Here is a 22,736-nt window from a genome sequence, read left to right on the forward strand (position 1 = left end):
TGTTGTGGCCTCTCCCGTTGTGGAGCACAGGCTCCGGACGCGCAGGCTCAGCGGCCATGGCTCACGGGCCCAGCCGCTCCGCGGCATGTGGGATCTTCCCGGACCGGGGCACGAACCTGCGTCCCCTGCATCGGCAGGCGGACTCTCAACCACTGCGCCACCAGGGAAGCCCAAGAGTTTTTTTAAAGTGATAGTTCTTTTTAAATAAAAAAATAAAATACACATTTTTGGCAATCAGAGTGGCAAGTCAAAGCTGGTGAAGGTTACTTACAATGCTGTAACCCACCACCACCAAATGCTCTAAAGAGCTGTGAGGAGAAAGCAATTCAGGGCACTGTTTTAGAGAACGCTCTAGTCACTGCCAAAGCTTCATCACATTATATGAAACATGCAAATCAGAGAATCTGCAAAGGTTTAAGGACTTATTTCTTATCAACAGCAAGGGTCTGCTATGGGCGATCAAACACTAAATTGAAGTAAAAAAGAACATCAACATCTATAAAATAACATGTATTTTTTTCCCAAACATGAGAACAAAATGATTATCATATTTTTAGAAACTGAAACTGCACGAGCTTTCAAATCCCAAGAAGAAATACCAGAGCACATGCCGGTGTTAAACATAAACACTGGGAGTCTGAAATTGCTGTTTTCCATATATATCACTCACAATCTGGTTTACAGTTAAATCTTTTAGGAATTTTTTTTTAAAGAAACAAATAGCGTATTCATATCGGGGGAGGGAAGGGTGCAGATGGGAAATAGGGAGGCAAGGGTCCCCCTCACGTTTGCCAAAAACCACTGCCCCACCCGCCTCCACCCTCACCTCCCTCCTCTGGGGAGGGGCCCTGGCAGGCTCCCCGCTTCTAGTGGGTCTCCCTCTTCCTCCTCCCCTGCACCTCCAGTGCCTGGGCAGAGCCCACCCCGGCTCTAAAGCCGGGTGAAGACAGGCTCAAACTAACGTTCTTCCCCCTTCCTCCACCTCCCCCTCACTCCCATCTCTTGTCTAACTAAAATACAGAAAAAGCAAGAGCAGCTGGGACCTGGGAGCATCAGTCACCCGGGGGCTGGGGCAGGGCAGGCAGCAGAGCCTCAGCCAGGTGTAGTGGAACACGCAGATAGCTTTAAAGATAATTATATTCGAATTCCTGGGTTCTACCGGTTACTAACAACTTTACAGAATTAGGAACTGTTCCTACTGATACCACTAGAGTTAGTATTTACTCAAAGGAAGTTGCTGTCAGATACATACTGGAAGCATTAGAACTGAAAAGAATAAAAAGATCAAGGGGTTAACTACTAAAAATCAATTTCAGGCATATACCACACATCAAACAGCTTTCCATATATCAAAAGGCCCCATCACTCGCCTCCATGATTACCTCTACAATGTCAGGAGTAATTTCACAGTCTCCCTGCAATCACAAGGCAGTGCTTCCACTGACAGAAAGCCAGTTACATATGCCCCAGGTCCTCACTGACTGACTCACAGAACTGGTAAAAGAAGCATTCACTCTAAGTCCACATCAAGTTTTCGGTGTACACAGGGTAAAAGGCAGAAAAAAGGGCCTCAAGTAGGTGACAGGCCACACCCCTAAGAAACAGAAGGGAGAGGCACTGGAAAGAAACATGGTCTGATGTTAGAAAAAATAAAACAAGTTCCTAAGTGTCAAGTGGCATTTAAAATGCTATATATATATATTCTCCCCGTGGCTTATAAAGCAGAGTTAAATATATTTGTTAAAGAAGTTAAAGTAAATAATCAATGTAATTCATCTAACTGGAAACATTACATCTATAGACATTCGGGATTGTACTCAGGCTTATCTTGCTTTCCAATGAAAAAAAGGTTAAAACGGAAACACCTGAGTCCCAGTGTAGCTTAAACACGAAGGGCGCAATGCTGTTATTACCTTGTAGCCACTGGTCCAGAGTATTATCAATAGTGCATTTGACAACAGGGAGGAATTCCGAGTTCATAAAGAGCCCTCGCTTAGGGTGGTTCTGCAGCCGCTCCTGATGGCTTCTGGAGCTGAAAAACTCTAACACCAACTTTATCTGCCAAAGTTCACATGTCTCGGACATTTCCCTTCTTCCCAGTCTTCTTACAGCCTTGCAGAGAAAAGAGAAACAGCAATCCACTTAATTAAAGAGTAAAGATGCTAACTGTCACTTGCTCAGAGTTGCATAGTAGAGTATTTTTTAAATGTGCCTCATAAGATCAATAAAGGGCAGAGGGGAACCCATTCTGGGTTTTGCTGCAGTCTGCCCCACAGAGGAGCCCCCTACTGGGTTTACATATATGGCCCACTCTCTTCAAAATGAACATGAAAAGCTTTCAGGTGAAAAAACAGCAAAGGCAAATGAGCTCACTCTTGGCTCAATGGCTCTGAAAAATGAAGACCAATAGGTCTACAGCCAGTCACCTCTGGGAAACCCAGGTTGGGTACAATGACATGGCCAGGATCAGGCCAGGGATTCCAGGGGTCAGAAGGCAAAAGTATTACTGATAGTGCTGTTCTTGGGACCCATCTGCAAAGTCACCACGGCTGCGACCAGAAGGGATGTTCTTCTCTAGATACACACCCACAACTGCAAGGGGTGAAGAAGGTGCAGGGCGTAAAAAGAGAACACACCCTCAGCCAGCAACTAACAAATACAACTCATTACTTGGCTGTTGTATAGAGAGACACTGTGAGAAGCAGTACCACTGTGGACATCATATATTCATACTTATCAACCAAAAAGGTGGATACCTAACAATAATGGCATTCTAGGCCTACTCAGTTACACTGGAACTGGCCTTTTAATTAAGATTGTTACTTAACACAGGTTTTTGGGAATTATCTCCTGTGTTTTCCCACTCAGTTTTTCAGTAGAGATTATTTTTCCATTAGAGATTACTTCCTTTGACATTAGACACTGAGCCCCAAATTCTCATCTGTGAACTCATTATATCATAGTCACTCGAAGGGCTGTTTAAAACTACAGATCCTGGACTTCATCTCAGAAATTCTGATTCAGTAGCTATGGAATAGGACTTGAGGATCTGAATTGTTAAGATTTCCCAGATAAATTTTAGCCAAGTTAGAAAACTACTGGCTTAGTTTAACTGCAAATTTGAGTCTGAAAGATATGACACTATTAAAAAAGCCGTATTTATTACTAATAACCTAAAGTGAATAAATTAGTCCGATCCTTTAGCAAAGCTGTTGAGCATTATCTTCTGCATTACCCCTTTTAGGCTCTTTTAAAACAACAATAACACAAAAGAAATTTAAAAATGAACTCCAGCTCCCTAAATCCCCACATGCTGATGCTGTAACCTCTGCGAGTTTAATTACGCAGGTGTAACTGCACACTACTGCTATCATCAGGGCACCGTTTATTCACTTACTGCTCACTTGCATAACCTTTTCCACGAAGAGGCTTTATCAGGAGGAAGGCAAGAGACATGAGGATGCTAGGGGAGAAAGGAACGGACGTGCTCTTCCTCTACTCGTCAGAGGAAGAGGCCAGAAGAGGCGAACCCCTGGAGTAACCCCACTTGTCATCATAACCTCTAAGCTATACAGAGCTTTCAACTTTGATAGGGATTCCTTTTGTAAAATTCTAAAAGCAAATGAGAAACTAAAGAGATGGACATAGAGAGACTCTTACCTCACTGTTCGTATGTTATGTGAAATACAGGATAAATCTCATCAGAATTGGAATAGGTTTTTTGAACCATACCTGATCCATTGCTATGTATGCAGGTAACATCTCCGGGGTCTCCTGGGTCACACATTCATATAGTACTGAAGAAAAGAGATCCAGAATTTCCTGTTTCTGTGGAAAGTCAGAATCTTTTTGTAGCACATCAATGTATATTCCAAGATCAATTCAAAAAACAACTGTAGAGCAATTACTATGGCCCATTCTTAAGTTCTGCAGTGAATGATATAAAAGGGCAAAACAGCTAGGTCTTTATAAAATCAAAGTGTATGCAATATTAAACACCAACAAAATATAACCAAAATTAAGTCCCATGGGACGGTTAAGGCTGTAAGTGCTGTGGATGAGAGGAGTGAACCAAGCTGGGTAAAATGAGCAAACAGGACATCACAGAGCTATGTCTTGGGTTGGGCTGGCAAGAACAGGATCCAGAAAGGGCACCCAGGATCCACCACACCAAGATGCAGTAGAAACACTGAGCAGAACAGGTTAGGGGAACCCTGCAAGCCCAGCTGGGGTTAAGGGCAGGCATGGGCTTTCGCCAGAGACCTGTGGTCTTGAGCGCAGGCCCCAGCCCTCACTGGCTGTGTGATCTTGGGCATGTGACATCTCTCAGTGGCAGTATCCCCATCTGTAAACCCACAACAATAAGGTACCTACCCTCTGGGTCAGAATTAAAGGAAAAAAATTACAAAGAGTACTGAGCAGAGTGCCCAATATATAGTGAAAATTCAGTAAGTAAGTGGCAGGAAGGTTATATCACTTAACTTTCAAAGCAACAAGGTAAGGTAGGTTCTATTATAATCCCACTTTTAGAGATAAGGAAACTACATCTCAGAGAGGTTGAAAAATTTTCCCAAGGCTATATACACTTGCAGGCAATAGGCCAATCAATCCTGGATCATCTAATTCCTACATCCAGTCCTTGCCATCTGAAATGATGGATTAAATCAAAGATCTACCAGCAAGTACCCTTTGAATCCTTAAGAGAACGGTTTTATGACCAACAAAAAGAAGAGTTACAAAACAAATAGAAAACAAAATTAATAAAATTATGTAAAAACAAGAGAAGGGTAGTAAACATTGAAAAAATGAATTAGTACAAGAATGGACATTAAGTATCACCCATCAAAACTAATGTCTTAGGAATTTTAAGTTGTTTTCTTCTATCAAGGTAGGAAGCTACTGAATTTAATAGTTTTAGACTATGAAAAATCTATACTTGCCAAACAAAAATCATCCAATGTGCCTGAGGCATGTTATCAATATCAAAGCTAGATATGGATATTTTAGGTTTTTTTGGTGGTCCACAGATAGAAACAACAAAGTCTAGCAAACCACATAATATATACCTGACCCATGTTCACAGTTGGTTTGCAGAAATATTCAGCAAATGACAGAAGTGCTGGATCAGAAGTGAATGCTGAAATCGTTTCAGGCTAAAAAATAAACAAGCATAAGTGAGATGATAAAGATTTTTTTCATTACTACTCAAACTGTAATGCATGCACCTGTAACCTATCTTATTTTTTTCACACAGTGTTCCCACAAAACCCAAGGTAAAACTTGCTAGAGCTTCGTCAACCTCTTCTGCTGAGAAGTTTTAAGAAACTTTTTTTTTTTTTTTTTTTTTGCGGTACGCGGGCCTCTCACTGTTGTGGCCTCTCCCGTTGCGGAGCACAGGCTCCAGACACGCAGGCTCAGCGGCCATGGCTCACGGGCCCAGCCGCTCTGCGGCATGTGGGATCTTCCCGGACCAGGGCATGAACCCGTGTCCCCTGCATCGGCAGGCGGACTCTCAACCACTGCGCCACCAGGGAAGCCCTTAAGAAACTTTTTGCACAAGCTACCATGAGCTACTGATTTATCAAAACAGGTGCTTCTTACACAACTCACCCAAAAAAGGCTTTCCCCCTCCTTCCTTAATGAACTGAAAGGCAAACTAGAAACTAGAATTGTTACTGAAAAGGTATGGAAGAAAAATTATCACTCTAATAAGCCACTCACAAAAAGACAAATGCTGTCATAAGGTCATTAGAGTCATCAAAGTCAGAGAGAGAGAAAGCAGAATGGTGGTTGCCAGGGGCTGGGCACAGGGGGAATGGGGAGTTAGTGTTAACGGGGACAGAGCTGCAGTTTTGCAAGATGAAAAGAGTCATGGAGATGGATGGTGGTAGTGGCAGCACAACATTATGAATGTACTTAGTACCAATGAACTATACACTTAAAAGGGTTAAGCCAGTATATTTTATGTTATGTGTGCTTTACCACAATAAAAAAACTGGAAGGAAGGGTGAGGAGGACTGTCACTCAGGTTTCAAGACTGAAAATAAAATATGAAGGTATTATCACTTTCCACTGAGAGTTACAGTTTACTTCTGAACTCCCAGCAGGCAGGAAATGGAGGTGTCTTTTAATTTTTATAAATTTGCCCCATTCAAACTCAAGTCTAAACTTATCCATTTTCTTTATAAATTGGATTAGGATCTTTGAGATGGGCCCTAGTTTATAAATCAAAGCAACAGTGCTAATTCAAGTTAAACTTTGCCCAAAAATCCTTCAAAAGTATTTCATAGGGACTTCCCTGGCAGTCCAGTGGCTAAGACTTCGCCTTCCAATGCAGGGGGTGTGGGTTCAATCCCTGGTCAGGGAGCTAAGATCCCGCACGCCTCCTGGCCAAGAAACCAAAGCATAAAACAGAAACAATATTGTAACAAATTCAATAAAGACTTTTAAAAAAAAAGGTCCACACCAAAATAATCTTTAAAAAAAAGTACTTCATAGAGAACCTATTGAATACTGACAAACAAAATTCACTGATGTCAACTATATCTATTTATTCCCTGGAAACTATTATAAAGGCTCAGTCATAAGAACTAATAAGTGCTACCTTGCAAAAATCTTTTATTTGGGCCATGTCTTAAGTAAATCTTAATGGATTTGAGGATTAATTATTAAGCTAAATTTTTTTTAGTGTTAAGATATATTCTGACTGTCCCTGCCACTAAATGTAAATCATCCTTAGAGTCCGGGCAGATGGCCCATATTTTATAATGGCTGTCACAGAAAACAGCCAACAGGCCCAAGGTCATTCATCCTTTATAATATGCAGTGATTAGAGAGAGCAGATCTACCTAAACAGTACCATAAATATTATCATAGAAGTACATGCTTGGGCTTCCCTGGTGGCGCAGTGCTTGAGAGTCCGCCTGCCGGTGCGGGAGACGCGGGTTCGTGCCCCGTTTCGGGAGGACCCCACGTGCCGCGGAGCGGCTGGGCCCGTGAGCCATGGCCGCTGGGCCTGCGCGTCCGGAGCCTGTGCTCCGCAAATGGGAGAGGCCAGATAGCTAGTGGGAAGCAGCCGCATAGCACAGGGAGATCAGCTCAGTGCTTTGTGACCACCTAGAGGGGTGGGAGGATGGGAGGGAGGGAGATGCAAGAAGGAAGAGATATGGGGATATATGTATATGTATAGCTGATTCACTCTGTTTTAAAGCAGAAACTAACACACCATTGTAAAGCAATTATACCCCAATAAAGATGTTAAAAAAAAAAAAAAAAAAAAGTACATGCTTTGGGTGGACTAGTGGGATTTGAACCTATTCCCTTTCATCATTCAATTTTGGGTTTTTGTTAAACTGAGATATAATTGACATATAACAGTTTATTAGTTTTCAGGTGTGCAACATAATGATTCCATATATGTATATATTGAGAAATGATCACCATAATAAATCTAGGTAACATCCATCATCACACAAAGTTATAAATATTTTTTTCTTGAGAAGAGAATATCCTTCAGTTTTTACCAATTACTACCTTGAAAGCCCGAGCTTCAGAGTTCCTGTTAGCAACAGTCTGGGCCAACAGACTTTGCCACCCCATTGGATCTTCCTTGTACGAGAGCTGACCCGCTCTGAGCTTAACATATAAAACCCCGTCCTTGGAAAGAATTGACCTGAAAGAAAACAAGAATGAATTTAATATGAGGTATTACTGGCAGTTGTTGGCTGGGAATGTAGTGTTTCCCAATAATAGTATTGGGAAATAAGTGAAGTCTTAAACAAGACTTCACATGAGGTGAAGCCTTCACCACTTTCCACTAAGATATATGATTATTTACTGTGTCTAAACTCAATCAGTCCCTACAACAAAGTCATAATCAGGTTCTGCTTTTCTCTGCCATCTAGATTCACAGGACCTGGTAAATAAGAAGTCATTCTGACTATCGGCTCAAGTGTGGACTTCAAAGGAGGTATTTTATCTAACATGTCTTCATATTCCCTTAAATATTTATTGATTGGTTTATAGCAAAAAGAAAAGGATGCTGCAAATCTCAGACAGAACAATACAGAAACAGCTACTATACAGATAGTCTGGGAGAAACAGAAATGAGGACTGTACTTTAAAAATTGTTACAAGCTTGTTAAACTTTCTGGGAATTTAAAGACTTAATTTACACACTAACTGAAGTGTAAAATTATTAACACTCTCTGTTCTTCAAAGTAATTACTTGCATATGACTATTTCCACCCAAAAGCAATCTACCATAACCTCAATTTTATGAGAGCAATATAACAAGAGAATGGTAAAGAGATGCAACAGAAGATGTGGTCTGACAAACACCAACTGTTACAAAGTTCCCTTTGTAGACATATATAAATCAGCCTCATTTTCTTAAACTAAATCTTTCATTATTGCTCCAAAAGACAATTCCATTACTGCCCCAATTTAAGTCACTTCAAGTTTCTCAATGAATTAATATAAATAGGATTTGACTTCCAAATTTAAAATTTTACTTTCTAATACAAACTGTTTCAAAGATACAGACCACTTTATTCAACACTACATATTGTCCTGGATGACATTAAAGGGTGACAAGGAGCATTCTACATAATAATCTATAATTTATACCTTCCCATATATTTCTATTCCCTTCACAGACACATCTGAGAAATTCTATATACTTACTTCAAGTGTTGGGTTCCCTTGCTTAAATCTATGAGCAGTTCCCAGTATCGTGGGCCTTTAACTTTAATCTGCCAAGATAAATGTAAACAGTCAATCCAATGCTGGGAAAGTGTTAGTTTGATAAAATGAAACCCATGCTTCTCAGAGGAAACAAAAATAAAATGGGCTAGAAAGAGATACTGAGAGGTTAACAAGCCCCATTTCCAGACGAACATGTAAGTGAATCATGTTCTCAGGCCATCTCGGCCATCAGTAAAGAGCCCCCAGTAAAGACCTTCTCTATTCTTCAGGACTATTCCTCCTGCGCTGCTTTCCTATTTCTTATAAAACACTGAGAAAGCATAGGCTTTTATTTAGCTATCTTTAAATGCTATGCTGTTCTGGCTGAATTTACCCCTTGGATAAATCTCCCTATTCACATCCTACTTACCTGCTTTAAAAGGTGGAGTTCTGGAAGGAGGGTAGGAGCCATCAATTCTTCTTTGGTTTGTTCATACCACTGCGTGCCCTTTACAAATGTAAAAGAAGAGTCACAGCTCACTATATAGTCAGGGAAAAGTACAAAAAGAACATCACTCTACACTTCCCCTTCCCTGCAGTTTGTAGACAGATTGTCAAACGGCACAAGTGACTGATACTCAAGTCTGGAAGGGCTACTGTCTATAATCCTTTGCAGAGCTAGCACCACCTTCCAGCCCTCCGAGCCCTGCACTTCACCTGCCAGCAGTACTGAAGCTCTGCACTTGCGAGGCCTCTGTGTTTCTGCATGTTGTCTCCTCTGCTGGGAACGTGCCCGGCTTAGCTGGCAAATCTCGGCCCAGACACCGTGTCTACTATGACGGCCTTCCAACCCCCAGAGATGCTGGATGGGAGCACGTCTCCGCTCCCCCTGCATCCCACACAAACCTCCAATTATCACAAGCTATTCTTAGTGCATCCGTGCCTGACTCCCCAGTGACAGAAGTTCCTTAAGGAAAATGACTATGTCATCTAAACTTTGTACCCCAGAGCCTAGCATAGTTTTCATATACGGAAGGTACCTCACAATTGTCTGAAGGAAGGATACATGACTTGTAATCTATCTGTACATCTAAATCAAAGATCTCTCATCACATACACAACCTTGGGCTTTAAAGCACTCTGCTAACAAATCTAAGAATCATTCTAATAGAATTCATTTTTTAGAACACCGCTATCAGCTACGTAAAGTTAACAAGGACATTTTCAAACTACAAGCTCTAAAGATAAAAGAGCAGCTGATGGTCTCTAAAATATTACACCCATAGACTACAAATGAGCCTGAACGGACTGGCAGAATGTACAAGAACTTTGGAAGCTTCAATTTTTAAGAGAGTTCAACTCACTATTGTCATCTTTTAAAAGACACCACTTTCAAAATATTTTGATTTGCAAAGATGGATGAGTGGCAGTAAAATTACAAATCAACAACAGGGGGAGAGAGTTACCTTATAGGTCACTTCTAAGAGGGCATAGCAGGGTGTGTTTGTGTCCACATCCACGGGCACGAGAAGTCTCGGTTCTGCAGCCAGCACATACAGGTGCCGGAGAGCCTGGAGGTGATACCTGCTCAGAGAAAACACAAAAAGGTGGTAAAAAAACAGGTGATGGCACATGAGCTCTACAATCTGCTGTGGTCTACAAGTTAAACCAAGTCAGAGCCAAGTGATACCTTCTCAGGACAGCAATCCTAAAGGAAGATGATGAGGTTCAATTAAAAAGTAATGGAGAAAAGATGTTAAAAAAAAAAAAAAATGGAGAAATTCTCTTTAAAAAATTAGACACGTAACCCTTGACCCAAGAATTCTTTGAGTCTTCACAGTTAAGAGGTTTTATAGGGAAGTAAAAATTATCTAAACATGAAAATATTTAGTAATAAATTGATCACTTATAATGTTAGTTTTCAAATCCTTTTCTGCTCAACACAGCCATCTCCTTTTACCTTCTATGGGATCTACTTCTTCCTTTCTTTTTTTTTCTTAAGGTTTGGTAGGGAAAAGGGGGAAAGAAAGGATGAGTTTTCCTCAGACAGCAGAGCTCTCCTACATATACGTCCCTAGACACAAGTACACACACACCCAGGACACAGGGCACCAAAAATCAATGGGTGACATTAATAGGTAACATTTTTCTTGCTGTATGTGTGCTTTTCTGAGTTTTCAAAAAAAAGTTTTTAACTTTAAAATTTATATTTTAGAATTTAAACACATATAAAGCTATTACATTTTAAGATCCCATAAAAGGATAAAACGAGACTCCAAATTTACTTTTCTTTTAGTTATATCAATACCTTCCCTCTTCCCACCCAAATCTACCCACTCCTATAAATCTACTAGAAACAAAATCAATCAAGGCCAGAAAAATCTGATACATATCAGCTACTAAAGGTTCTTGTGCTTATCACCAAATTGCTTTGTTTAAAATAGCTGATACTCTGACCAGCAACATGTGAGGGCAGCTCTCCCTTGTACCCTAACCAATAGCTGACTTCAACCACTCAAAAAACCCTTCCCTAAATTGACAAATGATAGACCACCTGTCCGAGTTTTATTAATTTAACAACAATATTCTCATGTACCACCTATCACTAAATTATGGACTTCAGATCAGGCTACTTTTATAAACAGCTACCTTTCTATCATTATTGTCTCTCCCTTACGCTGTAGTTTTAGACAATGGCTTATTGCTGCAAGGAGTGCTCCCCCTCTTGAACCTTCTCTGGGCAGATCACTGCGGGTGCCTTCAGTTGAGCTCACAGAGCACCCTGGATGTCACTGGGATATAAGGAGCTATTTTCTTCCCTTCCTCCACAGAGACTGGCTAGGCCTGAAACTCATAGGGAAACGGAAGTGTTGGTGGTTCTTTCTGCAAGCCTTTCCCATGGTCTTGGTCTTGGGGTCTGAAAGCATCTGGTCTTCTGAGGCCCTTGGCTCCTTCCTCTTGAGCTCAACTTGGGTTCTGCAGGTTCAAAGAAGGAAAAAGTGGACGCAGTAGACGAGCAAGATGTGATGAGGGGAGGAGACCTCCACCCCCTCCAAGAGGGAAGACCACTTTCCAGAGTCAGGGCCAAGGGGGTGGTGGGGCTCAGGCCATCTCTCCGCCACACACAGTGTGCCGCCGAGGCCGTGGCCGGTGGGCCAGGGGGTCCCGACCAGGGCAGGAGTGGCATCGGCCCAGAGAGGGCTTAGGGAGAGGTGCTGGGGGATTCTGGTCTTGAGCCCACCACTGGCAGATAGAGGGCCGGGGACCGATAGATGCAGTGCCCTCAGCAGCCCCGGACTGCTCGGCCTCTGACGTGACAATCTTCAACTCCAACTTCATGGGGGGTGATGAGGGCGGGGGGCTTTGCTGGGCGTGAGGAAGATGTCAGCAAAGCCCTCCTGCTTGGAGCGAACGGAATGGAAGGCGGGGCCAAGCCCCAGGGACTGAGGTGGGGGCATAAAACTCCAGATGGCGGTGGGGTTGATGAGGGCTCCAGAAGAGGATCTGGGGCTGGTGGTGGGCTCTCCGGAGGGTTTGCAGACAGGGCAGATAGCTGGAATGGGGGTTCCAGGTCCCTGGGCAGAGGTTTTGGCTGGTGAACCCAGTTCTTCTTGCTGGAACGACGAAGCTGGGAGTCTCACTGGCAAAGCCCTCCGCTGGGGGTCTGGAGCTGGCAATGTCCTCTAGCATCAGCACCCGCGTGGGCTGGGGGGCCTGGTCCACCGTTTGTGAAGGGCCCTCCTCCGGGCCACGTGTTGTCCTTGATCACCACCTCAGGGTGGAAGAGGGCCGATGGACACGGCTCAAGGGCTCTAGGCATAAGTGCAGTGGGTCGGAAGGCCTGGCCTGTGGGGACCACGTGGCTTGCCTGCAGGGCGAGGCAGGTGTTTGGCTGCGAACAGAATCCTCACGTTTGCTGCGGCGCCGTGGGCTGGAGATCTCCTCTTGGGGCACCAGGGGGACCCTGTGGGTGGCCACGACATCTTCCAGGACTATGGCCAGGACCTGCCGAGAGGCTTTTTCCAAGGGCAAAGAGGCCCTGAGGGGCTGCAGATTCGGCCGTTTTGGGCTCCTGGCTCCCCATAATGCTCGAGCCAGGGGTTGGCGGGTAAACAAAATGGGGTCTATCCCTATAATGAATATTATCTGGCCATAAAGGAAAGAATTTTTTTTCTTTTCTTTTTTTTTTTTTTTTTGCCATGCTGCGCAGCTTGCAGGATCTTAGTTCCCCAACCAGGGATTGAACCCAAGCCCCAGCAGTGAAAGCGCTAAGTCCTAACCACTAGACTGCCAAGGAATTCCCCCCTTTTTTTAAACATCGAAAACTTTAACATATGCAGAGCTTTTGTATTATCAGACTGCTTCTACGTGTTTGAGGTTCTACTGCTCACTTCCACTTCTAAATTGTCTAATTCTTTGCTGCATTTTGCTTTTCTGTCCCTTCTTTGTCAATTATACAAAGCTTCTCAGCATTCACGTAAAAGAGAGAAAAAACAGAATTCATATAGACATTGCCGCTAAATCAGACAAATTCCTCTCTTGGAACTAAACAATTTTGCCAAAACATATTCATCTTCTCTTAGCTGCTCTCTTTTGCATGATGAGTTTTTCCCTAAAGATAACCCTCTCTGGCCTACTTCTGGGTTTAGGGCAGTTCTGTTGCCTGGAGAAAGGGAGAAGACTGATCAGTCATCAGATGCCCAAAGTTCTCTTCCGGTTTAATATTTTGTGAGAGAAACTTTTTAAAAGATTTACCCAGGGAGATAACTAAGTTGAAGAACAGAATAAAGCTAATTTGGAAACAAATCCATGGAGCCAAAACACAATCAACTTACCCCCTTAGAGAACTTAAGAAAGATCACGTGAGGAAAATCACTGGACTCACCGGTTGTCAGTGCTGTGAGCTGGGAAGTGCGGGTAAAGGGCACAGAGGAGAGCGGCAATGGAAGAGTTTGATGTGCTCAAAGAGTACCTGCAAAGCAAATTCGGGAGGGACAGACGCTGTTAATCATACTGTGTAAACTTGCACGGCATTCTCGAGAATCATGAAATTCGGGTAGTGTGGCAAGGCACACTGATAAAGCTAACCCTTGATCAATACAAATGCGTCAACGCTGTGAACACTCGACTTTACAGTCAGTCCTTAAGCCACTCCAACACCATCTACTATTTAAAGCAGGGGTGACTTTTCACAAATATTAAAATTTAAAACTTGAATTAGTAAGCAAAGTTTTAACCTAAAAGAGAACAGTATTCTAGAGATTATAGATATTGAAATTCTAGAGATTATAGATATTGAGATTATAGATATAGATTATAGAGATTATAGATATTGAAAAAGTCAAGTGTAAAGTATGCTACCTTCTCCAGTTTTATATATACCTATTTATAGAAATATGAACCTTTCTTCTAAATATACAAAGTTTCTTTACTAGGTATCTCAAACATTTTTTTCCTTTCTGTAAAGCATAAGCATTTCCTTAGAATGCTAGACTAAATAAAACAGGCAAAAGCTACCATTAAAAATTTACAGTGAATGGATAAACAACTATTCCTTGAAAAACAGTTTTTTTTCTTATCGATATGATAAACTTATTTTACAAAGGCCACATACTCTTAGTAAAGTAAAATCTTTTGAAATTTTCGTCCAATTATTTTACTGTTGCTCGAATTCAGCATGGCAAACAGGCAGATTTGTCTAAAGTTTTAGTTTTCCTTACAAATATTTTGAAATAAATATGGTTCAGAACATCACATAAAACTACTGTTGTCACTATTGTATATACATATACCTTTTATTATACATATACACATACACACATCCCCAAATCTCTTTCCTTATATTTTTAATAATTAGGGTATCAAGTAAGAATTTAGCATTTATCATATACACATATATTTAATGAAGAAGAGATTTCAAAATTTAAATATGGAAATATATCTATGTTGACATGTGAATAGACTAGGCCATTCCCACTTTACCATTCTGATAAAACCAAAATCCAAAGATAAACATTAGATATTAATGTTAGAAATTTTGGGATTAAGCATAAGGGTGTAACTATGCTATGAGAAATGTAAATGTTCTTACAGAGTACACATAAGCATTCAAAGATTTAAGAAGTCACTAGAAAAGCAGCAGCAGAATGGGAGAAAATCTACTCAGTATGAAAGAAGAACAAGTAGGGTCATGCAATGTGTGATGACAAAAGATGAGACTGAATAAAGATAAAATAAATGTAGGGGCTTATTTTGAAAGGAGATAAATTTTCAAAAATCATAAAATAAGAATTTTCATATTTCCTTAACCACTCTTAATTTTAAACAATTAAAAGAAGAAACTTCCACAAAACCTGTCAAAAGGGAATGAATGCACACCTTTCTAATAATCTTTACTTTCTGTACTTCTGAAAGGGTGAGTTCCAATGTTTTAACTCAGTCTTAAGAGTGTAAAATAAACCTGACTTAGAGGAAGTATGACAGTTGTCCAAGGTCACATACTAAATAAATGAAAGGATACACCATACCCACAGATTGAGAGACTCAATGTTATAATAGATTTCAATTCCTCCAAACCAGTGGATAGACGCAATGCAACTCCGATCAATATTCTATCATGTTCTTTAGCGTAGAAAAATCAAAAACAAATTCCACTATTTATATAAAATGCAAAGAGCCAAGAACAGAAAAACACATTTTTGAAGAAGAAATCTCAGTTTGGAGGATTTACTCTAACTGGATATCAAAACTTATTACAAAACTACAATACTTAAGACAAGTGTGGTACTGTACAAGTACAGAAAAACAGACAATTGAACATAACAGCCCAGAAATAAACATATGTATATGGACACTTAATTTATAACAAAAGTGGTACTACAGAATAGTGGAGAAAGGATAAACTTTTTGATACCTGTAAGGTGTCAACTGGGGAAAAAAACACAGAAAAATCAGTTGCAGGTCAACTTTAAATCCAAATGTGAATGGAAAAGCTAAAAAACTTCTAGAAGATAAATAAGCAAATATCTTCATTTCTGGTGGATAAGAATATATTTCATCAGAAGGACAAAGAACTACAAACCATAAAAGAAAAATATTAATAATTCTGTTCATCAAAAGACAAGACTAGGAGAGTTAAAAGGCAAGCCACAGAGTAGAAGATAACTACAACATACAAAACTGACAAAGGTCTTGGGATCATAATGATAAGCTAATATGGAATAGTCATACCAAAAGAAACAGAGAGTAGGGACTTCCCTGGTGGTGCAGTGGTTAAGAATCCGCCTGCCAATGCAGGGGACACGGGTTCGAGCCCTGGTCTGGGGAGATCCCACATGCCGCGGAGCAGCCGCGGAGCAACTAAGCTCATATGCCACAACTACTAAGCCTGCGCTCTAGAGTCCATGAGCCACAACTAGTGAGCCCACATGCCGCAGCTACTGAAGCCTGCATGCCTAGAGCCTGTGCTCCACAGCAAAAGAAGCCACCTCGGCGAGAAGCCCGTGAACCACGACTGAAGAGTAGCCCCCGCTCACCGCAACTAGAGAAAGCCTGCGCGCAGCAATGAAAACCCAACATAGCCAAAAATGAATGAACGAATGAATTAATTAATTTTTAAAAAAACAGAAAGTAGAACAGTGGTTGCCAGGGGGTGGGCGAAGGGGAAATGAAGTGTAGCTGTTTAAAGGGTATAGAGTTTCAGTTTTGAAAAATGAAAAAGTTTTGGAGATTGGTTGCACAACAATGTGAATATATCTAATACTACTGACCTGTACATTTAAAAATGGTTAAGATGGGAAATTTTACGTTATGTATATTATACCACAAATAAAAATTTTTAGATGAATAAACCAATATGAAAATGGGTAGCAAGAGATTTGGACATCACAAGAGGAGACTTTTCAGTTGGTCATTAAAGATATAAAAAGGTGCCAAATACCATTATTCAGGAAAATGGAAATTAAAACCTCAATGAGATACTACCATGTGCCGGCTAAAATTAGGAAGGCTAACAATAACAAGTGTTGACAGGATGGGGAGCAACTGGAACTTCATATGATGCTGATGAGTATATAAAATGGTAAAACCACTCTGGTATACTGATGGCATTATTTACTGAAATAGAACATACATATATACACTATGACTCAGTTCTACTCATAGATCTATACATAACAAAATCAAAAACATGTACAAGAACATTCATAACAGTATTATTCATAACAGTCCCAAACTAGAAAACAAACATACCCATCACTAACAGAATAGATTAATAACTGTGGTATAACCATACAGTGGAATTCAACAATAATGAAACATGAATAAATCAATGCTACACGCAACATGGATGAATCTCAAACATAATGTTGAGCAAAAGAAATAAAGCACAAAAGGATACATAGTATATGATTTCATCTGAATTCCAAAAACAGGCAAAACCAGTCAAAGGTGTTAGAAAGCTAAATAGCGGTTATCTTTGGGCAGAAGTAAAGTAACAGTGAATTGGGAGGGACAGAGCAGGGTTGGAGATGGGTTGTCTCAGTTACATCTTGATCTACATAATATCAAACAGATTTTCATACTGTAGGTAGTTCACTGAGTCATGCTCCTATGATTTGCACACTTTACTGTGTATGGATTTTTATTCAAAACAGATCATTAAAAGCCAAGGAAGTCTTATAAAGGGATGAGGTGGTCAGGAATGATAGATGCTGGGAAGAGAGCAAGAAAGTTGAAAACTAAGGCAATCTCATAGGATTTGGTGACTGAAAGTGTTCATGACCATTATGAGAAAGCAATTTAGTAGAAGAGTAAAGTCATTAATGAGTGGGAACAAGAGGTGATGCAATGAAGTACTGAGTACAGACTCTTCTGAGAAATGCAGTGATGCCAAGTGTGTTTGAGAGAGGATGGTAACTCTACTAAGTGGGGCATAAATTGGTGGTTAAACTATGAAAAAGCCCTTTTTAAGTGTAATAATGCCCTGAGATAAGCTAATAGCTAGTCAGAATTGAAAATTTTCATGCATCTTCAAAATCAAAATAAGTCACTCTTTGAGATCTTGCTCATGAGATCTTTTCACTGAGGAAAATATATATATATTCATTTACCTTCCTCCTCCCAAAAACAGAAGTCCAAGGGCCATGTGATGGGCTAAGTGGAAACCATAGTTCATTTCACCACCTGTTTTCATGTGCAAGAAGCGACAAAGCTGCAAAACCTTCAGGTTCCCCGAGCCAGCCATCACCATGGCGAGAGACAGCAGCACCACACTCAGGCAAGTCTCCAAGTTGTAAGGACCTGTCTGGAGACGCAGAAGGTGACATACTATAACCGCTGTGCTACCTTTTCTTTATATTATCAAAACGAAAGCAGCCAGCATTAGACTACAAATGTTCACAACTTTAAAAAACCTGAAAAAACAAATACTTTCCCTGATTATGAAATTTAAGTTCCATGTTAAAAATTCAGAAAATAAAGTAGCAAAAGGAAATAACAATCACTTGGAATACTAACAGCTGTAAACATTTTGGCTTTCTTTTTCTCCAAATCTTTCCCTGTACTGAGATATTACTATACACAGCATTTTTAAGCTTTTTAATCTATTTTATTATGAGCAATCTTCACTCATAAAAAATTCTTACAGAACATGATTTTGATAGCTCCTCTATATAACAGTGTAGATACACCACAGTCCATTTTTTGACTTTTAGATATTTTGATGTTTCCAATTTTCTAATATAAATAATGTTGATTAAATGGGTTGCTGTTTTTTTAACCAGGAAATAAAATCTTGCAGTCTTACTATCATCAGAGCAGCAATCCTCAAAAGCAACTGCATTTTTACTAAGTACTAATTTTTTCAAAACGCAGTTACCATGATTCAGTACTGAGCATGGCACAAGGTATGACAATCCATGAAGGTTATGGCTTTTCTTATTTATTTTCTTGTCACAAGAATTAGATACCTTCAAGCACAGTCACATTCTCACCTAATATCCCAGAACTAAAATACAAAGATAAGCCAAAGCTTCAAATCTCCCATTCTAAATTCAAAAACTGTGCATATATTTGGCAACACATAAGTAATCGAATTATCAGTGAATTTTCTTCAAGTTTAATTTTATTCCCAAGGAAAATCATCATAAAAAGACTTACTACAGAAGCATTAGGTGCGGACAAATAAGTCATAAAATCTTTTGCAAATTTATGCTGGAAAAACAAAAGAAAAAATTTAAGGTTAAAAGAAGCATACTAAGACTCTGTAAAAAAGAAAACAGAACACAGTAAACCAAGATACTTCTTACCAAACAGTTAAATGCTGATAAGTTTTCTGAGCCAGCAAATCGAAAACCCAGAGACAAACAAGCTCCTGCAATTATGTAGACATGTGCCTGCCTGAAAACAGATCACAAGAAATTTAAATACTGTCCTTGTCTTCCTTTAAAATTCACTATTACTATTATTTGGGGATACAAATAATAAATATTCCTGTTCTCTAAATTATCAAGTTTATATTCTTCTGGGAATGCTCAACTGTGCCTCTACTCAATCAACTGGACAGATTTCCGTCCGGTTTTCTTCAGTGGAAGCACCATGCGGTTCTTGCTGATAAAGTCGGCCTCTTGCCTGCACTGTTTCATATGCAGCAAAAGAAGATAATTTTTAACAATCACTGCCAATTTTTTTTTAATGGAAAGGATAAAAGAGGAATATGTACAAGTTAAAACTCAGACACCGTTTTTTGAAGGTAAGAACTCTACTTCAGAGAGCCAAACGAAAAACAAACTTGTGAACATCTGGTAAATAATGGTTAGAAACATGGGAGATTCAGAATAATTACTCAAATCAAGGACAGTATTACTCCTACACAGTATATTCCAATTCATTTATCTGACAGATGCTAGAGTAGCTGATTTGTACTACATGTTTTAGGACTTACGACAAAGTTTCCAAATTCAAATCCTCTGAACACGGCAATTCGATTTCACTGAGAGAGATACTATTTTCTCTTATAATCTGTCAAGACAGAAGGCAAGAATACTTGGACATTAACATTCAAGTTACAAGTATTTAATAATTTGAAGAGTAACATATTGCTTATGGCCATATTTATATAAAATAAGCTTTACCAAACCATCTCATTCAAAGGCCTATATTTTAATCACATTGAATGCAATCCAATTTCAAATCTAAGATGGGCCAAATAACTGAATAGGACTGAACGAATATAAACTGGAGGACTTAAGTATATTCTGAATCAATAAAAGAGTAATAATGTTTCATGCAAGTGAACTGAAATGCAAAGATGATGGCCACAGAGCAGAGCTGGGGCAGGAGTGAGGGGAAGCAGCAGGGAAAGTGGAAAAAAGCAGGTGCAGAGAACTCTAACCAGAGACATATATTTCTTACTCATGAATGTTTCTAGTATTAAGCCTACCTACCTACCAAAGGTGAGGTTAGTCACCAGATTAATTACACAAGCTAAACTAAACTGTCAATATGTGAATCTGTAACTATTGTTTAGAAACACATCCCTTTCCTTTTAGTATAAGTGTGAACAAGAATTTATTTTTTTTTAAATATAGACAATACCTAACTTTAACAACCAAGAACTGATTTGATTCTCTTCACTTAAATACAAATAAAAAAGATAAAGCTATATATTCTCTAAACTTATGAATGCAAGTACATAGATGTAAAACTCTGAAGATTTATTCCTATAATTCTTCTTAGAAGAGTGTTCAGGGGAGTAATATTTCAGGATGCTTTCCATAATAAATCAGTAAGTACTCAGAAGTCGCTTATGATACAATCTTCCTACATACTGAATATCACCAGATCAAAAAACTTGAAATACCTTGTCGCTTTGATAATCTCAGTGAGGTAAGCAACTATGTTGGCTGTGTAATATAGGCTGATAACTACTTCCATCTTTCTTCCTTCCTCTTGTCTTTATTTTCAATTTTGGATGTATTTACTCAGAAATTGAGCGACATTCTGAAAAACTGATATAACTCCAAAGTGAGTAATTAATATATTCATGGATAAGCTGATTATAACATTCATATAAATTAGCAATATCATACAGGAATGGAATATTTCTATTTTGACAGCAGACATTACAAGCTCCTTTTTGTCTTCAAAAGAGCATGTAGCCTGGAGCTTGAAGACCTAGGTTCTAATCCCAGCAGGGCCACACACTAGCCCTGGGACCACATCTGTAAAAATGAGCAAAAATCAACTTCCTACCTTCTAGGTGTCTCCGAGAATTAGAGGGCTTAACCGACTCAAAGCTCTTAAAATTAATGCTTGGCACATATGCTTTGCAAGTGTTAGCTCCATTATTATCATTATTATAGATCTGTACCATCGCTATCACAAGACCACACTTGATCATAACCACTTTAAAACATCACTAAAAACTTGGGTTATAAATAACTGTGGGGGGACTTCCCTGGTGGCAGAGTGGTTAAGAATCCGCCTGCAGGGGACACGGGTTCGAGCCCTGGTCCGGGAAGATCCCACATGCCGTGGAGCAACTAAACCCGTGCGCCACAACTACTGAGCCTGCGTGCCACAACTACTGAAGCCTGTGAGCCTAGACCCGTGCTCCACCACAAGAGAAGCCATAGCAATGAGAAGCCTGCGCACTGCAACGAGAAGGGGGGGATAGGGAGGGTGGGAGGGAGACGCAAGAGGGAGGAGATATGGGGATGTATATATATGTATAGCTGATTCACTTTGTTATACGGCAGAAACTAACACACCACTGTATAGCAATTCTACTCCAATAAAGATGTTAAAAAAAAAAAGAGTAGCCCCCCACTCCCGCAACTAGAGAAAGCCCATGCGTAGCAACGAAGACCCAATGCAGCCAAAAAAAATTGTTTTAATAAATAAATAAATTTATATATAAAAGAAGAAAGCATGCAGTCCAATTATGTCATAAAATAATCCTGTTTTAAATAAATACACAGCTGTGGGGGTGGGGAGCACACTTCAACCCAGTCCTTGTAACCTTTTCCATGGTCTCCTAAAGTTTAAAAAATAGCAAGAAATATAAGGAGTAATCAAAGGGAAACATGTAATCACTTAAAGGCAGGTTGAGGCACACAGGAAACGAACAAGAAAAGACCACCAAACTGCCCTGTTTTGTACAAAGTCTTATACAGAAACCTCAAGCTCTGAAGTCCTAATAGCTAGTTTCAGTTTTGCCCCACCTCTTACTAGCTGGATGGTTTTGGACCAGTCTGTCCTCTTTCAATGTAACAGTGACATACTGAACTCTAGCTACTGTGCGCGAGTCGCTAGGAATGAAAGATGGAAAAGACACGGTAGCTGGCCTTGAGAAGTTCATGGTCTAACAGATACCCAAACAGATAATCAAAAGTAGTACATCGTTCCCACCCATACAATGGGGGCAATACTTGAACAATTTATAGCACAACACCGCATAAAACATTAGGCTGTAGAGGAAAGCTTTTTATGAAGGAAAACGTGCTATGAAGATGCTAGTTATTGTATTTGACACATGCCTTAAATTCAAACAAATAAGCAGTTTACAAAGTGACCTTTTTAATCCCACCTTTGATGCTAAGTTGCTCCCTACAAGGGACCCTGCTACAGAATCAATGAGATGAGTGGGCGAGAACTAGGAGAAAGTGGAGAGTGACAGGCAATATCAACCAACAGAACTGTGAACTTATTATATGTCCTACTGTGTATCCTTGATGTAATAAAGACCAAATTTAAAATTATTAAGTCTGAAGTAAAATAAATATCAGAGAGATAACTTTGTATTAAAAGTCCAAGAGACTTCCCTGGTGGTCCAGTGGTTAAGACTCCATGCTCCCAATGCAGGGGAACTAGATCCCTGGTCGGGGAACTAGATCCCGCATGTCGCAACTAAGAGCCCACATGCCACAACTAAGTGCCCGCATGTTGCAAGTAAGAGACCACATGCCACAACTAAAGATTCCACATGCTGCAACGAAGATCCCACGTTCCACAACTAGGACCCAGCACAGCCAAATAAATAAATAAATATT

The 22,736-nt window shown here is 40.0% G+C and overlaps 1 protein-coding gene across 1 annotated transcript in view; it reads right to left on the reverse strand.

Moving 5' to 3' along the window:
- The window catches only part of ANAPC1 (anaphase promoting complex subunit 1), a 101,513-nt gene that overhangs the window by 8,930 nt on the left and 69,847 nt on the right, over window positions 1-22,736 (reverse strand). Inside the window, exons 35-46 of the mRNA XM_007470217.1 lie at window positions 19,628-19,704; window positions 18,993-19,083; window positions 18,844-18,897; window positions 17,796-17,989; window positions 13,571-13,657; window positions 10,152-10,269; window positions 9,116-9,193; window positions 8,686-8,753; window positions 7,534-7,672; window positions 5,067-5,153; window positions 3,733-3,828; window positions 1,914-2,112 (exon numbers count right to left, since the gene is read on the reverse strand). Of these exons, the coding sequence (XP_007470279.1) occupies window positions 1,914-2,112; window positions 3,733-3,828; window positions 5,067-5,153; window positions 7,534-7,672; window positions 8,686-8,753; window positions 9,116-9,193; window positions 10,152-10,269; window positions 13,571-13,657; window positions 17,796-17,989; window positions 18,844-18,897; window positions 18,993-19,083; window positions 19,628-19,704 (1,288 nt within the window). The remainder of the gene's footprint in view (window positions 1-1,913; window positions 2,113-3,732; window positions 3,829-5,066; window positions 5,154-7,533; window positions 7,673-8,685; window positions 8,754-9,115; window positions 9,194-10,151; window positions 10,270-13,570; window positions 13,658-17,795; window positions 17,990-18,843; window positions 18,898-18,992; window positions 19,084-19,627; window positions 19,705-22,736) is intronic.

The sequence above is a fragment of the Lipotes vexillifer genome, unplaced genomic scaffold (assembly GCF_000442215.2).
Source record: "Lipotes vexillifer unplaced genomic scaffold, Lipotes_vexillifer_v1.1 scaffold1139, whole genome shotgun sequence".
Lineage (NCBI taxonomy): Eukaryota > Metazoa > Chordata > Mammalia > Artiodactyla > Lipotidae > Lipotes > Lipotes vexillifer.